The sequence below is a fragment of the Ascidia mentula genome, chromosome 1 (assembly GCF_947561715.1).
Source record: "Ascidia mentula chromosome 1, kaAscMent1.1, whole genome shotgun sequence".
NCBI classification, from domain to species: domain Eukaryota; kingdom Metazoa; phylum Chordata; class Ascidiacea; order Phlebobranchia; family Ascidiidae; genus Ascidia; species Ascidia mentula.
In genome coordinates, this window is record NC_138566.1 from 21607573 (window position 1) to 21624699 (window position 17127).

General features: G+C 40.8%; 3 protein-coding genes across 7 annotated transcripts in view; all 3 read right to left on the minus strand.

The window, feature by feature from the left end:
- Positions 1-92: 92 nt before the first annotated feature.
- LOC145887713 (17-beta-hydroxysteroid dehydrogenase type 6-like) lies at positions 93-6237 on the minus strand. Its single transcript, XM_082978904.1, has 8 exons — positions 5955-6237; positions 5726-5775; positions 4785-4941; positions 4287-4445; positions 2170-2272; positions 1947-2110; positions 1239-1411; positions 93-331 (listed from the first exon to the last, which is right to left on the minus strand). The coding sequence occupies exons 1-8, from the start codon at positions 6145-6147 to the stop codon at positions 272-274; spliced, it is 1059 nt and encodes a 352-aa protein (XP_082835030.1). The 5' UTR covers positions 6148-6237; the 3' UTR covers positions 93-271.
- Positions 6238-6940: 703 nt separating this feature from the next.
- On the minus strand, positions 6941-12049 carry LOC145887712 (spliceosome-associated protein CWC27 homolog). The gene is made up of 14 exons (XM_082978903.1): positions 11865-12049; positions 11391-11503; positions 11143-11286; positions 10959-11057; positions 10681-10790; positions 10551-10620; positions 10260-10385; positions 9784-9906; positions 9638-9687; positions 9461-9579; positions 8978-9084; positions 8564-8709; positions 8144-8281; positions 6941-7257 (listed from the first exon to the last, which is right to left on the minus strand). Exons 1-14 carry the CDS (start codon positions 12001-12003, stop codon positions 7191-7193), a joined length of 1551 nt encoding a protein of 516 aa, XP_082835029.1. The 5' UTR covers positions 12004-12049; the 3' UTR covers positions 6941-7190.
- A 320-nt stretch (positions 12050-12369) lies between these two features.
- The window catches only part of LOC145915865 (agrin-like), a 53352-nt gene continuing 48594 nt past the window's right edge, over positions 12370-17127 (minus strand). For 4 of the 5 annotated variants that reach the window (XM_083002759.1, XM_083002761.1, XM_083002760.1 and 1 more), the window contains 7 exons: positions 16924-17040; positions 16343-16529; positions 15823-15931; positions 15352-15366; positions 14575-14799; positions 14148-14251; positions 12370-13885 (listed from right to left, as the gene is read on the minus strand). In XM_083002759.1, the coding sequence (XP_082858885.1) occupies positions 13731-13885; positions 14148-14251; positions 14575-14799; positions 15352-15366; positions 15823-15931; positions 16343-16529; positions 16924-17040 (912 nt within the window). In that variant the 3' untranslated portion in view covers positions 12370-13730. The remainder of the gene's footprint in view (positions 13886-14147; positions 14252-14574; positions 14800-15351; positions 15367-15822; positions 15932-16342; positions 16530-16923; positions 17041-17127) is intronic. The other variant, XM_083002758.1, reaches the window with a different exon arrangement.

Below are 17127 nucleotides of genomic sequence, written 5' to 3' on the forward strand. Positions count from 1 at the left end.
GCGAATTTTCGAGTTTTATCCATTTCTCTGATGGAGGCGTCGGTTGTCCGATGCCGCCCGGTGCGCTCTCTTACATACACTGACTCCAGAACTGCGGTGAATACATTTATTTGATCGTATATCAGACAATTAAAACCAGCGTGAACAGCTGTTTCGGCGATGACGCAAGTTGCGAGGGTTCATTACAAATTTTGCTACCTGAGACCAGAAATGTGCGACAAAATAATGGCTAGTTGGTATCGGATGACGTTCTACGTGTAGCAACTCCATATCATCGTCTCGCTCCGAGAGGTTTTGCTTTGGAGACGCCAAGGAGCTTCATGATAGACATCTGCACAGTATAGAAAGGTCGGGTTAAAAATATACTGTTAAAGGGATTTATTGCAGTGTTCGCAATAAAATCAACCATAATTGACCGGCATCGCCTAAGTTGCCTCGATAAATAAAGGACATGTGTATGTTTTCCTCATCTACATTGCTGGCATTTTTGACACATTTTTCTTAACGTTAGAAGTTAATAGTCGCTATAGCCCCAGAAAGCAACAAACCAACAAAACAGCTGATCGTTGCATCATTGGAGATGACTTTGAAAACAGAATTTCTTTGATTTAATTAAGGAGGTACAAAAAAATGCTATAAACACAATGTCACTTGAAAATTGGCATGACGCTGGAATGGTAAAACTAATTTGTAAGTAACAAGGTCTTGTAAAACTGAGAAGTTTGATCAACTGAGCAGATAACCGGTAGTTCCCAACCGAGGTACCATTTGTAACTGTCAGAGGTGCCGCTGGTCATTTTCACCACGCGGATTGTCGGTAGTGTAATGCCATATCCGGCGACCAACGTTTTTTGTTGTTATAATATCTCCCAACTAGATATTATAAATAATCCTGAGTCGTCTGTGCGTTTAACGTTTTTCCGATATGTATATTCTCGCCTGTGTTTGCAGGCATCATCATTATCGCGAAAAAAATACAAACAACGCAGCTAAAACTAACGTTAGAACAGAAAGGCTGTTGGCGGCATACGTGGCGGTCGCTCATTGGTCTGTCGGCATTGTGTGCCGCAAAATCTTGTATATTCCATATACAGGGTACCGTGGGCCAAGAAGGGTTTGGAACCACTTATCTATATTATAAACCTTACCCCTGAACATTTTTACGTATTCCAATGGGGTTAAAAGGGTAAAAATAGAAATTGTAAAAAATATAAGAATCAAGTTTAGTTGAAACTTACCGCCCACGAGACAGGGAGCATTGAGACGGGTCTGAATATGAACATGGCATCCCAACCGACTACGTAACGGTTTTTTGGATGCCTTCCCACCACCGCATGATTCATGGCTCTCACCACCGACTTTAAGTCGTTCGATGCGAAGGTTTTCACGGAGTTAACAACAAAATGACAATCTGAAAGGATAATACGACTGTTTGTATCTTATTTGCTGTCAGTGTAAAAGCGCACAAGCACAGCGGTAAAGGATTGTGACATGACAATCTAGCGCCTTATGTTTAGCCAAATCTTGTACCACAGCAGTATATCGGCATAATATAAAAGTCTCTTGTATGGCTAGTTAACCGATATGGCCGCGTCCTACGTCACCAACTGCATTGATAAAATCTGGTAGGTCAAAATAGTGTGATTTGCTTCTTCATGTTTCAATTAGTTTCAGCAAAACGTCACTATTATTACGCTGTATAAAACACGTTGAAAAGTTTTAAACCACAATTTTCAAATACAGTAGCAGTGGTGAAGCGCCCGATCCATATACCAAGAAGAAAATCCGGATTTGTGGCCAGGATATCCTGGGTTCAAATCCCGGTTTGGTCAAAAAAAGAGTTTTTAGCCACTACCATAGCGCCACACGCGAGTCATCCACAATCTTAATCCCAACGCAAGTTTCGCCGCAATCCTTCGCGCATAAACCATGAACCTCATACGTACATTCTTCCATAAACTTCCTGCCGTAAACCGCCTTGATGCTGTCGTCCAAAATCTCCCAGCGTTTCCAGATTCCCTTCTCTTCCCATTCAGGGTCATTGATGTCTGTGCGGAAGTAGCCGGGCTCAATGGTGTGCACTGATATGTTGAAGGGAGACAGGGAATAACTGAAGCAAAACGTTACGTTTTAAAATCGGTCTTTTAAACGTTAAAATGAGATTGCTACCTGAGACCGTCGGAAAAGGACTCGACCCCGTATTTGGAACAGGAATACGGGCTTGCCTCGACCGCAATCCGCCCGTTCATGCTTGACACGTTCACTATGCGACCTAAACAGGTGTTATTTGTACAGCTGATAAAGTGGGGTCAAATTTGTTTTCGAAACAGTCACGAACTGCAGGCAACTTCAAAAACTAAAAGCTTACAAGCATTTTTACTAAATGAACGAAAAATAGCAGCCGTGAGTCACATTTCGTGAGTTTTCAAATTTTGTTTACATTCAACACCAAGGGCTTCTTGAATTTCACGCACCGCTCGATGCCAGGGCCAATTTTCCGTCTATGCGTGTCACCATGGCAAAGAGCGATTTTCAACGCAAGCTTCAACCATTGTGGTAATAACTACGCTTAGGTCTGGGAGTTCGTATCAACAACATACATCTGCCACGCTTGAACAGCGCAAGACAAAACAACTTATGTCTTCTGGCAACGATGCAGAATATTTCTTTCGGCGTGCGCAGACACGGCAAAATATTTACACAAAAACATCGATGTGTTTGGTGATGCTTGTTTATTTCGTAGAGTTTACAGCATGTTACCCCTTCTGTTTGGTGTGCAGATCGCAGCTTGTTAACTTAACCAAAGTTTTGGATTTTAATAGGATTAACATTTCTTTATCCGCTTTCAATCACGAGTTCCTACATTCCAATGTTGAGGTGTTGAGGCAAAACTTAATCCAGTGGCAGCGCTGCCACAATGGAGAAATGCTATTGTTATCGTAACTATCTTCGCAGGTGCGAATTTCTGCAAGCGTCGAGATATTTAAATAAGCTTAATTCCAGTATTATATATAAATAAACATGGAGCCAATGATGTGGATTCTGTGAGCTGCGTACAAACGGCCACTGTTTCGACGCTTTGTGTGACTATGGACAATCTTGTCGGCTAAACGACCATACCAGTGCTTTTCAACCAGTGGGACCATCCGCACTGGTGTGGATGTGAAAATTTGTTGTGCGGATGGGTGACATGGTGCGGATAAGTGCGGATGGTGATATGGTGCGGGTAAGTACGGATGGATGACATGGTGCGGATGGTGACATGGTGCGGATAAGTACGGATGGATGACATGGTGCGGATAAGTACGGATGGATGACATGGTGCGGATGGGTGACATGGTGGGGATAAGTGCGGATAAGTACGGATGGGTAACATGGTGCGGATATGTGCGGATAGATGACATGGTGCGGATAAGTGCGGATGGGTGACATGGTGCGGATAAGCGCGGATGGGTGACATGGTGCGGATAAGTGTGGATCGCCCGGTTTTTTAAGTTCACCAATATTTCATATTTGGTCACCGGTTCACGAAAGCTTGAAATCACTTAGGTGTAAGTTGGTGATGTGTATAATCGGCGCAAATAATTTTGCTGTAATCAAACCGGGAGACCTAAATAAAATAAAGGCCAACCGTTTTATCGCATTTATGTCGCAGACCGCTCAAAACCATGATGCGGGCCTTACTTTGGTCACCGCTGAAGGCCCAATTTATTTCACACAAGTTAATGCATTTTTATACTGATCTGTCAGTAGTTTTAGAACGTGCCTGCTGATTTCTCGTTCTCGGGACCGGTTCGAGATTGTGATAAAAAAATCTGGCATGGGCTTGACAAAAATAGTTTAAAGCGTAAAATAATGGGCCCGATTACAACTCACACTTTAGATCGGTTCACTTTGAAATTATCGCCGAAGAAACTGTGATCTGATAGTAATTTTAGTTGTAAGTTAGTTTGTCTACAACTAAAATTTCTTTTAAAATTTCTTTGTGAAATTGCTATCTGTTTATAGCTACTATTAGTGGCAATGCTCTTTAAGGATCCAAAGTTTCGGTTGCTATGCAGCAATCTTCATAAGGATGTAACGAAATGTGCCGAAACGTCAAAACTTACCACTATTTTTGTCAGAAGAGCGGTTTATAGTGATAAACATATAATCCGTTCGGCGGATTTAGTGCCACAAAAAAGTGCGGACACACTTCAAAAAGGTTGAAAAGCACTGGTCCAGACCACATTATGGGCTCCGCGTGTTTCGGACAAATGCAGATTAAAACCGAAGCCATATTTCACCTTCCTCTCCTCTTCGGAGCAGTGGCAAAAAGGCACGCGTGACGTCGACCATTCCGAAAAGGTTGACATTCATGACCTCGCGAAAATCTTCTTTCGTGGCCATCTCGAAAACCACTGGAGGCGACAGGTAGCCTGCGTTGTTGACAAGACACCACAAAGCTGCAAAGAGAAGCGGCAGCCGTTATTGTTGACACACTGCGGGTCAAACGCACTTGGCAGGTTCGAAGAAAAGGTGCGCCGGTGTAGCTGAAGGAAAAGACCGTGATTTTGGGTCTAAATGGCGCACAGTCGGGATGGTACGCGGGAGCGCCTGCTTCCGCATCACCGCAGAAAATTTAATGAGATCCGATGTTTAATGACTACCTACATTTTCTACACCTGTACATTTATCAAAATATTTTACAGAAGCGATTTAAAGAATATTATTGCAGCAACGCAATCTCGCATTCCACACGTTTCAATTAACGGATCGATTGAGATGTTCTGGATTATTTCTACCTTTTTCTTTCAAATGTTCCTCTGCGAATGCCACGGCGGCCTTGATCTGTGCTTCGTCCGTGACGTCCATCACCAACGCTTTCAGATTTGAAGTGCATTTCTTCATTAGATCGTTCACGGAGGATTGGTGGAGACAGGTGGCAAAAACCTGCACGCCCTTCGCAAAAAAAGTCGGGCGAAAAATAACAAAGGCGTCAATTCCCCATGTTTTACAAGTGCAAAAAGTCATTGAATGCCCAAAAGGGATAAGTCTTGAAATTGTTCGAAAAAAACACGGCGGAAAACTTTTAGCTTATAAGCTCATTGAAAAACACGTCAACGAGAAAAACCAATGTTTGCTGTCGCATCCACGAGGACAAGGGACAACTTGGCATGGTTATCCATTAAATTACCACTCGTGACCGCATTGCGTCAATGCTCGGCAAACGCATTGTCACGAATTTCACATAACATGACATATTGAAGTATTAAAATGTACAACCGGGCCAGAGGTTGCGCGTACTTTATTTAATGATGCTCGTCATTATTTTTATGCTAAATTCACTTTGCAACGTAAATGCACATGTTTACCTTTTTACTGACTAAGCACAAAGTAAAACACATATGTACGTTGCGTGGAACTTATTTGTGGAAAAAATGGAACCGAGAGCATAAACACTGATTTATTGCTTACGAAATGTCTTACACTGTGTAAGCCACTTAACATGCCGCAAATGTATATGCGAAGAACATGATAAATTCAAACATACATTAAATTTTGTCCGACAACCAACTAAATCAACAAGATTGCTGTTTGATATGCTGCATTGCGGTTGTACTAACAAGGCAATAACTTTGTCAAGATTGTCAGACATAGATCGTTATTTTTAAAGCCTTTCTCAATTTAGCTTTAACTCGAGACCAGACATTGAAATATCTCTATGCCAAAAATAACAATTTACCTGTTCGTCGAGTTTTTCGGCAAGCATGCGCCCGAAGCCGTGATCGCAGCCTGCAAGAGATCACATACAAAATAATCTCTCACGTGAGCATATAACACCTTTACAATGCAATCGTTATATTTTGGCCATCGCTAACAAAATACACATTACAAATTGCAAAATAAAATTGGTAAATTAGGCGGCGACGAGGGACAGGTTCAACTATCTGACAAAATATAAGACGCCTCACCTGTAATAAGGACATGTCTTCCGTGGAGGTTTTCCACCATCAACGTCCTTCTGTAGAGCTTGCGAATGAGCAGGGCTCCGACCGTTGCGAGGATGAGGTATATCCACATAATATTTAGCGATGCGTCCCGAACGGTGGTCTGGCGCTCTTCGACTTGCCGAAATTCAGAAGCCCGGCTTTCAACGCTTGTCATCGGCGGGATCGAGATATTGGGTTACGCCGAGCAGACAAAACAAATTACACGCCGCGAGCGCGCGCCGGCACTTACGTAAACAAGCGCGCGCAGACCGTGGTAGATTATACCTTGCTTCGGCAGACAGCGCTCCGATCGTATATGTGCCCCCGCTCACCCGTAAACCACACGACTTGTTTACACGACTGGAGAACCCGCTCGAGTTCATATGTGCATCGGTGGATGACCAGAGTATGGGTTTTAAAGGTTGCACCGTGCTCCCTCGCACGTCGCTCCAGCGTCAACGATTTACATATTAACGCCAATTGCGCGTGGCCCTGCCCGAGAAACAGGGACAGCGGGTCGATTAAAATACGTGGAATGGCAAACCTTTTATCGCGTAACCCATCATAACGGCCAAAGGACTTCCCGGATTAATTCCTCAAAGAAGGCGTGGGACTACCGTTTGACGCTCTTCGGATCGGTTTCGGGGGACATGAAAGGTCTTTGGACAATGCAAGCTTTGTGGTTGTCCCGCTATCGGGTTCGCTCAAATTGCGAACACGCCCGGGTTCGAGTTTTGATTTCAGGTCCAACGCTCATCCGCTGTTATTATATCTTGGCTACTGTGTGTTGGAAAGGATGAGCCGTTACACAATAAAGGGTTTAGCAAATCGCGAAATTGGGCCTCGTTGAAATATAGATACCCCAAACAAATACAGGAATTTTACCCAACGATTTATCTAAATACAGAAAAACCATCCACTGGTTTCTAGTCAAGGTTTTTGCGACTCGAAAGGTTGTATTTGACTCACAGAAATTCTTATTTTTGTTCCATCAGATTACACTGGACCGTTGCCAAAGCAAACAACAGAATACTAAAAACAGCCAACTAAGCGAACGTCGAGCGCCACAAAGAAAAGGTGCAAATATTCGTCACAAATGAACAATGTAACACGAAGAGCTGGTACGTGGTTTTGGGCCCTTCTTCTCGCCTTTGCACTCCGAGCAGTGGCAGCGAAGTTCCAGTCAACGTTTTTCGTTGCAATCAGAAACGTTGCAGATCATCTCCTGTGTCGGTCGCTCCTGTGCGACCTCTCGCGGTCGTCTCGGTGTCGTCCGTCGCTGTGCCTGCTCACGGAGCTCGGTTAAGGCAAAATATTTAGTTACAACCGCTCTATTTGATTTATATATGCAGGGTGTAAGTCGTACAGCAGTTACGACAAACAACAGCGCGCAACAATTAACAACCAGAATAAAAATAACGTCCCTATCTATGATTATGTGAAGCCACGGTGCAAAATCTCCCAATAGGAAGGTCAGTGAATTCATAACCCCCACCACCATCTTTACTGGATATTAGAAATTGTTTGTTATGTTGCAAAACGACGTTAGCTAACCGTAGGCCAACGCAGATATTGCTGAATACTGCCCTTCTGGCAAACTTTATTTTATTGACGTTTCTCAACGTTTCGAAATGTAAATGTAAGCCTAACAAAGTGGACACAGTTGAGGCACAAAAACAAAGAAAAAGCGCAACTTACATCTCTTACCTCCTGATGAAAAAGAGTTTGCCAGAAGGACAGTATTCAGCAATAAATATGCCTGGCAGGATCAGCAACACACATATGCTTGTCTGGTCAACTGCAGTTTAGGATGCTTATGACTTTTATTAGTGTGGTGGCTCTTAACTAGGGTTGCGAGATTTGTTTATAGTAGGCGCGTGGAAGCTGAATCTCAGGATGATGCAAACACCTTCACACAGTTTATGTAAAGCAGAGGAGATGCGGTAACTTCTTGGTGATTTCTACGCCGACGAGCGAAAAAAAGACTTAGGACTCACTACTTTGAAGTGTGCTAGTTTTTATGTTACTGCTATTTGTGATCTCAATAGCAAACCGTGGGCAAACGGATAGCATAAATTGCCAACTATTCAATTGTCAATTGGGTTTTGGGTGCTTGTAGGGTGGTAAATGTAATAATAAGTATAAATATATTTGAAGAAAAAGAAATTCACTTCTTCGACGATCTTTCTCGTTTCCGTTGGTTGAGTGGATTTCGAGGATCTGCGAGGTCGAATCTATCTTCATTTACTTCGCGGTTGACGTCTTTAGCGTCGCGCAACTCCTCAGTGTGTTTCAGGCGATGAAGCAACCTGACCGAGAAAATTAGTTTCAATTGTTTAGACGCAAATAGGGATGGGCGGATCAAGTTAATACGTTTTCATCAAAATTTACAATTGTTGTTAATTACAAAATTTCTCGCTTGTGTTTCCGTCGACAATTCAAAGTAGAAAAAGCCTGTTTAACAACAAATGTCCACTAATTTTCAATACCAAAGCTAAACTGCGTCGCTTCAAAAACCCGCATTAACAAACTGTACGCGCAACAAAGTTGAAAATATCAAAAATTAATTTTGGCCATAAACGGTTTCCCACCATCCCGCGTCGTCCTCATCATCTTCCAGCTTATCTTCCACCACATCATCTTCCTCATCCTTCCCGTCATGATTCTCATTCTCCCATCCCGCATCTTCCCGCATGGAAAACATTTTCGTTTTGAAACTGTTCAGCATGGAAAGCGTCTGCAAGACAAAAAAAAACGTTTGCGATGCTGGAATTCCACCACGAGTCGCATATTTCTTGTGCAAAGCTTTGAAATGTATATTTTATCAGGTTTAAACCGCCTTTCGGACAGACGGTCGTTGAAAAAGGTTAAACTAATTCATTAAGCAGTAATATTTCATGCACTGGCATGATTGACAGAATCGCCCAACTGCGCAGGTCCTTGCAAACCTGGTTCATTAAGTTCATATTTTTTTGTAACCAAGACTATCATGCTTGGGAAATTACCGCGCTTTCTCTTGACGATCCCTTTTCCATATTTTTAGAAGTTTTTTCGCGATATTGTTTTTGTTGCTTTTTGAAGTCGGCGTACAGTGGATTGGTCTCTGCCTCCTCTGCAAAAGCGAACAGTTAAGTAGTGTGATATTCATGTTAGATTAAATCAAAATATTGTATTTCGCGTAATGGACTACAACGTAGATGAACAACTGATACTGGTAGAAAAATGAAACGGGCACCAAAAAAGCTGTCAGGGAGTCTGGCGCCTATACTTGGTACGAATATTTCCTCATTCATACCAGGGCATATCATACCTAAGCAACCTTAACAATGGCTATTGCGTTTAAATTAGTTCACGCAATTCCGGTAGCAATATCACTGTTCCTCATTTGCAAAACATGCGCGACCTGACATGTTTAAACAGTTTTTCTTTTTCTGCAGCTTTCTTTTGCTTTCACGGTCACACAGATTGGTAGTCAATTGTAAGTTCACCTTCATTGTCACTGGAATTATTGGATTCATTTTCGTTCTGGTTGTTTTTTTCCTGATGTTTGCGTCTTGACTTCAAGATTTCTCGAGCCAAGCGCTTAGACTCCTTTTTCAGTTCCTCACTAATCACATGAAAGGGCAACTGGTGATTAAAGTTGGGCACTTCCAATGCCAACTTACCTTTTGTCAGCTTTGGTTGATTCTTCACCTTCTTCCAATGCGCTTCCAGTCTGTCAAAACCACCATAGAAAATCACAGATAGATGTGAAAGATTCAAGAACTGTAAAGTGGTTTAACTATGTCTTAATGCTAAATGATGTGTTTACCTTCGCTTTCTTGTGTTTATCCGTCTGCTTAGACTGTAGTTTATCTTTAATCCTCTGCACACGAATCGCCTTTTTCCCCTCATCGGATTCACTTCCATCAGAACCAGATTCCTCTTCATCTTCCTAAACCACAAATGCAAGGATTATAATAGTCAGATGATATTTTGTAGAACAATACAATAAACCTGGGTGCAAAATATGTGAGTCTGAATAGGAAAGCCAAAGCTAAAATGCTATTAATCATTAGTACATGTTTCAAACTCTTACTGGGTTCATCACCAGTACTAAAGTGAACTGCTTGCGGAAAAGCGTCAAGGTAAAAGAGGGATACAATGAACATACACACAAAAATCAAATAACTGAAGAGCAGACTGTAAAAAAGTTATAATGTGCAATGAGATAATTTCAAAGCAAGCAAGACTTTTCGTTTATTCACTGCTCAACCACAGTAAAAACCTGTTGTTTTAAAAACTTACACTGCCCGACATTTCTCCATGTTTCCGTTTTTCTGCTTTGGCCTCATCTACTTCCACAGCAACTTGGGAGCTGAGTTTAGGATCATTGGCGATGTCATGCATACTTTTGCTTTTCGCACCAAGGTTCTGCATGGGCAAGAATAGTTAAACTTGCAAAATACTTTAAGTGTATTGTCTTGAATATGAAAGCTAAGAATCTACTCAGGAAAATCTGAGATTTTTAAACATTTAAAATAGAAGCTGATAGTGTTTTACCTGCTCATACCAACTATATAAAGCCACATTCAGTACCTCATCAAATTGTTTATTTTCCATCTCTTCTTCTTCCGCTTCCTCTCCAAATGACAGCAATTTGAAATCTCTAAAAATATAAAAGAATTAGTCGAAACATAGCTGGATGTGGTAATTCCAAACTACACACTTGGTGGCTTTCATTTGACTTTTCTTCTTTTTCTTCAAATCTGCTTTTTCCTTGTCCAACTTCTGTTTGTCTACTCTTGGCTCAATATCATCAAATGGATTTGCTAAGACCTGCAAAGAAAACGCGAATAAGCAGAAGTTTATCAACGATATTGCTTCACATCTGTCAAAAAAGATATAAAACAGTTGGGCAGTTTTTTGTTCCTGAAATTAGTACTACAGAAGACTTGTCATCAAACTATAGTTTAAGGGTAGTAAGAACTTGCAAAAATTTGCTACCTTTGTCCATTTGATAAATGGTGGATTGATAGGTCTTTCATCATCGGTTGTGCCAACTTCACCGAGTCTTACCAGGTTGTAAACAGTGTCTCCAGTTACCTGACAAAGTACAATTAATTTCAACAAACTCTCAACCAAGTTCACCCAATTGTAGGAAAATAATGTTGATTTCAAATGAGAACACCTTGCCAAATATAGTGTGCTTCTTATTCAAGTCATTACATGGCCCCAAAGTGAAAAAGAACTGACTTCCATTGTCATCAGGTCCGGCATTTGCCATGGCAACAAGCCCTCGACGTACAAACCTCAAACGTGAATGAAACTCATCCTAAATAAAAAGCTGGTTAATTTACTTATTTTGATCTGTAGTTTTCCAACCATAGTTTCCATTATTTTGATATTTTTGAATAAACAAACACACAAAAATTCCACCTTAAATGGTTTTCCGTATACGGACTCTCCACCCTGGCCAGTTCCTGTGGGGTCACCACCTTGTACACAAAAATTTGCGACAACTCGATGGAAGATGACATTGTCATAGTAACCTGTGAATGCCAATAACATTAGGTCTGCCTGTGTCACTTTGTGTTATTATTTTCAATCAAAAACAATCATGGACTAAAATAAACTGCAAGTTTATGAGCATTGATCGATGGAGATTATATTCCCTTTGATGCAGGTTAAAAGTATGTGTTTTGTATGAAAGGACAACAATGTCACACTAACTATCTTATGCACAGAGCACATCAGTGTGGCAAAGTACTTTGATTCCAAAACATTGTGTCGCCCACATACATCATTCTAGAATTTAACCTAATGTTTAATAGGTTTAATGCATTGTATGAAGCCTATGTTACTATATTGCTGATATATATGTTAATATACATATTTATTTAAAATACTGACCCTCCATGCAGAGCTGGATGAAGTTTCGGCATGCAATTGGCGCCTCTTTAGACCAAAGTTCAACGTCAATATCACCCATAGAGGTGCGCAAAAGCACTTTGCCAAACGTACTGGGCTCTTTGATGTAGATACTACTCATTTTGTTAAACTCTACTGCAAATATTAGTCACAAAACAATTCAATTTATTTTTCTCTTGAATGAAGTGCCATGACGGGATCACTCAAGCGAGACAAGACTACCAATGCGTGACCAGATGTTTTAACTATTTTGTTTTATTTTGTTTTTACTCGGTTATAAATTCTACCCAGGCACACTGTTATGTATTAGGTTCTGGACAGGTAGCTTTGGACAACCGGTGTCCACCCAGTTGCGCGGGCCAACAGACACATGGCAAAGCATTTCCAGTGTTCCAAACTGTGCTAACTGTCAGGAATGGAACCTCTAAACTTGAGTGATCGACTATTCCAATGGTCTACCTGCCTATGATCAATGTTTTGACGACAGTTGAATACGTATACTATTTATTAAAGCAAACAACAAAATGGCATCTATTTGATATGACGACAAATTGTGGTGTCATTTGTATTACAACAATAACAATGGGGCTAGTAATATTAATGACGACATCAACGAACACGACGGCTTCGCTGAAAAAAATAATCTAAACAAAATATAAACATATGCTGATGTGTGCGATCGCAAAGGAAAAAAAACAAAGCATCGAAATCGCACGAGCTTTTGGATCGCGGACTGGTTGAAAAATTGTTGGCGTGATTTCTATGTGGGTCAATGTAAAAGAAACACAATTGGTGAAATAGTGCTTAAAATGTGGACTGCTTGCAATCTGAAACACGATTATAGGCCACGCTGCAGCGTCCACACAGACAGAGCAATTCTCGAGTCACGGGCGTTACAGAAGGCGATACAGTGAGAAAGAAGGAATTTCATAACAAAGCGCAACTAAAAAATGGCATTGGATCGCCGATGTCGACAAGCAATAAATAATATACACTCAGAAGAGCCTGCAAGCACATTTTCTTCTTGTTCATGTGACTCGCAGTGGGATGCGGAATTGCTGTTCACTTGCAGGAAGTTAAACGTTACTTTTATTATTTTTACGCTTAGTGTCATTTTCTAAAAATCTATGAAAGCAAAAGTCATAAAAATATAAAACAGCAATAAAATCCTATCCAGCTAATCTGATGATAGCATTTTTAAACTTGATCTAGATTTTTTTTGCACACATTCAGCTTGTTCAAATAAGCTCAGTGCCAAAAGCGTTACACCACAGAATTTAACGCGCACCTGCGCAACTCCAGACAACGGCTTCGAAAAGAAAAACGCTGCACAAATTCACAGAAAAACTTCAAACGAAATAAGAAAATATTGACGTCAGAATAAAACAAACCTTGGGAACAGATCACGTGCGAAAAAAGTGAAATAAACTCGCCTAAAATCGTACGCATTCCGATTGTAATGAACAGTAAATTGTGGCGCTGATAAAAGTGTTTGTACCAAACGGGGAATTCGGTCTCAGTACCTACCAATAGAAAATTGTGGATGGAAAATTATAGACAAATCCTTTATTGTAACTACTCGAACAACGAGAGGCGACGTTTTTCTTGGTTTGTGCTTAACTGTGGTTTTTGACATAAATGTATGGTGAAGTACAAAGACGACATGATCTAATACTACAGAACAACGAATGTACCACGCGAAAGTAACGTTTTAACTGTCACAGACGGGTTCAAAGATCAAAGAAAGTGTCAAAAACATTCGACACAGTCGCAGTGAATGGTGGCGCCTGAAAAAATTGCAAATCCGGAGCAGCGCGGTCACATCGCGTCCGGGTCGTTTCAGCGGGGTCACCGGTCGAGGCATGAGCGCAGGGTGGGCGTGTTTAGGGCGTCGTCGCGGAGGCTGACAGCTTCGTCGTGAATTTTTAAGCTGGACACGCAACCAACGAAAGAGTGGAACGACTTATAGTGCCCAACTCCACGGGGTCTGTAATCAACTCCGCCTGGAACAGAGAGAGGAGCATGGTTATGAAAAATGTGAAGCGTGAACTTGGCGGAAAACTGCAAATGCGAAACAACTGTTTGACAGAGATATGTATTTTTTTAGGAATTGGGGAAAAGTTTTCTGAAACAAATGGCAAGCGTAAGTATATATATTTGATTGATTTGGTATCAAAATAAACTTTACGTGTAGTTAGGTTTATTCCAACACAGCTATTGAAAATATTCGCAAAGAAATATGCATTTCAAATATATAATACTCACCAATCCAAACATATCCGTCTGTATTTAATTCGCGCGTTTTTCCTTGGGATGAGACAGCCTGTGGTAGACCGTTGTCAACTTGGAGCGAAGCCGTCGTGAATTCCCTAAAAAAAATATATTTATTCAAATGAAGGGATGATAATTGCTCTAACCTTGCTTCGGCGCGCAAGATTACCGTATGCGAAGCTATTTGGAGGATAATTTAGCCAGAAATTACTTAAAAACAGCAATAAGACCTCGCTTATACCGCATTGCAAAATCTAAAAAAATTCAAACTAACAATCTTCTCAGAAATTCTTCTATAGTTACCAATCCCAGTCTTGTATACATTCAATATGGTAACTTCAAATGCTCGCGGTTCTCAAAAAAAACACGCCCCTGTGTTTCACACCCAAAAATCCATACAACCGCAAACGTCAATTTCTACCTCTCGACTTTGATCACGTGGAAACGGTTGTCGTTGATTCGCTCTTCGGAAATCACGTGAGCGGGACCAGAGCCGAGGTTGAACCGCAAGTGGACTCGACCGTCGCTTATTGTAATGGATAAGAAGTCGTGGTTGTTGATCGCTTTGCCGGTCATGAGGAGCAGACCGTGGTGGGCTGTTGTCCGCACCACCAGTTCAAAGACGTTGTGTCGAGCGGCACGACTCCTGTCATATACGCAATTCACCGTTACTGTTGTTTCAAACCATGCATGAAATTGGTTCCAAAGTTTACAAAGTTTAGCACTGTTTATTTTTGTAAATTTGATCTTTTTTGAAACAAACAAAAACGAATGCACGCGCGTTAAAAAACGATTTGACATTCAAAGCAAAATCAGTTGTAATATAACATTGAAATGCCGATGTAGTTTGTTAACATGATGTTATTAAAATACACATGGCGAGGAAATGAAGAAATGGAATCCATGCCCATGAAAATAACAAAGGTGTGGATATAGCGAGCTCCCTTGGCAAGCCCAATGTAACATCAAATGAATAAAGTTTTAAAAGAATATCGTGTTGAACATTGAGGAGTTAAAGTTTCATTTAATTTGAGTTGTGAATGACCGCCATTAAAGAATCAATTATTGTCAAAAAGTTGAGATAAGGCCGTTTTATGGCCTTTTCTACAAAAGAAATAAAAGATAAATGAATGAAGAAAGTGAGATGATTTATGATGGTGAAATCACACGTTAATATATTCACAATCACACTTCTTACATTTGGGAGTAGATCCTGTTAACACCGAAAAGAGAATAAATTACAATCAATTCAAAACTTTTATCAGGTCTTGCAACAAATAATTATAAACTATGATGTTTTAAATCACCGCATACACCAAATACAGTGATTGGTGATGAGTTCGTTATGGTTTCATAAGCTCATGTAACAACTACTTGATAAACTATAATGATGTTTTAAATAGCTGTACACTTAACATGGTAAATAGCTGTACACTTAACATGGTGATTGGTGATTTACGACAAATACTTACGTGGGGAAGAAATTGTTCTTTGTGTCCCTTTTGCGTTGAGAAAAATAAGAGATTTAGGCCAACTAAACTACGTCATAACTCTATCTGCGTGTTTTGTTTTTTTGCCAAGAATTTCTTCGACAGAAATGCATACGAGGACATATGTCGTATTCTAAGTTTGGAAAGGCGATGACGTGCAACCATAAAACCTCTCTTACGTTTCCTTTACGGCATTCCTGTACTTTGAGATGGATTTGCCGTCGAAGTAAATTGCAGACTCCCCTTCATCTCTCTGTATGGTGTCCACATTCGTCCCAGATAAACGACCTATGAAGATGAAAATGAGTTGATATCGAAACAGTTCGTAAATTTTTAAACACCTAGGAAATGAGGGTAATCAGGCATTTTTTTTAGGTTGTCATAGTGACTGTTTGTCGTCATAGCGTTAAATATATGTTACCACATTTGGAGCTACTTCGGCTAAATCCAAAAACATCACTCAGTTGCTCGTAACAAAACGACATCAAATTGTCAAACAAGGCCTTTCAATTTTATGGTCACAAGGCCACGAAATTTGGTGTAAAATCTTTAGCTGTGAGTTGAATACTTGATATCTCTTTCTATTCAAAAAAACATACGAACATCTGACATAGATTTAAAGACTGAATACGGCGGATACAAGATCCCATTACTGCAAGGGATTGTCAAAAAATGGTCAAACCATCCCAAAGCACTTACGTATGTCACAACGACTGCCGGCGAATCCCGGTGCACACATACAAGTAAACTCCGCCCCTCTGGGGTAGCAGGTGCCGCCGTTTTCACAGGGTGAGTGAAAGCATGCATGTGCGTTGAACGGTTGTACATTGTACTCTTCCACGCCACCTCCTGGTGCCAGGGAAAGAGACATTCCGTTCACTTCGAACTGTAAGCACATGAATCGCGTTGTTAGCTTTCGTTTAAAGAACAACAATTGTATCGGGAATAGTCGGAACGGTTTATTGAAGACTGTTTTTAGGTAAGGTTTAAACTGGACTTTATATAGGTGTTGTCGGTTCACCATGGTATAAGTTCAGTTTTTAGTCTGCAAAATGTTTAAAATAGGCTAACCAGACAAAATATCAGATAAAAACGGCGTGATACAGTCAGCCATGTACACTTCCATTTGTTTCTGTGTCACGCAGTAAAGATCCAACCCTTTCGTCACGCACATTGGTAGTGTGTCCGAATGTTTGTACAAGTGATGCAAAACCCATACATTACCTCAACCAAACATGAATACATTGTAATGATTACAATATAGAGGTTATATTACTAACCTGTTGTATCGCCCCCACAAGGCCTGTGGTGATGCCAGTAGCCTTGGGTAGTTTCGTGTAATCGGGCACTCCCCCAAGATAAAGAGGTTGATCCACGTTCAGTTCGGAGTGGAGATTCTAAACGCAACAAAAAGATCGCAATTATTAAAACGCCAAAATTGGGTGAATCTTTTCGACATAGGAACTCTCGCGTCACCTACCCTG

Excerpts from the sequence above, each read along its gene's own strand:
- LOC145887713 (XM_082978904.1), bottom strand. The coding sequence starts at position 6,147 with ATGACAAGCGTTGAAAGCCGGGCTTCTGAATTTCGGCAAGTCGAAGAG. Across the intron at positions 5,776-5,954 it reads AAGACATGTCCTTATTACAG|GCTGCGATCACGGCTTCGGG; the intron begins GTGAGGCGTCTT and ends GATCTCTTGCAG. Across the intron at positions 332-1,238 it reads TGCTCCCTGTCTCGTGGGCG|ATGTCTATCATGAAGCTCCT; the intron begins GTAAGTTTCAAC and ends TATACTGTGCAG.
- LOC145887712 (XM_082978903.1), bottom strand. The coding sequence starts at position 12,003 with ATGAGTAGTATCTACATCAAAGAGCCCAGTACGTTTGGCAAAGTGCTT. Across the intron at positions 9,688-9,783 it reads ATAAACACAAGAAAGCGAAG|ACTGGAAGCGCATTGGAAGA; the intron begins GTAAACACATCA and ends TGGTTTTGACAG. Across the intron at positions 8,710-8,977 it reads GATCGTCAAGAGAAAGCGCG|ACGCTTTCCATGCTGAACAG; the intron begins GTAATTTCCCAA and ends TTTGTCTTGCAG.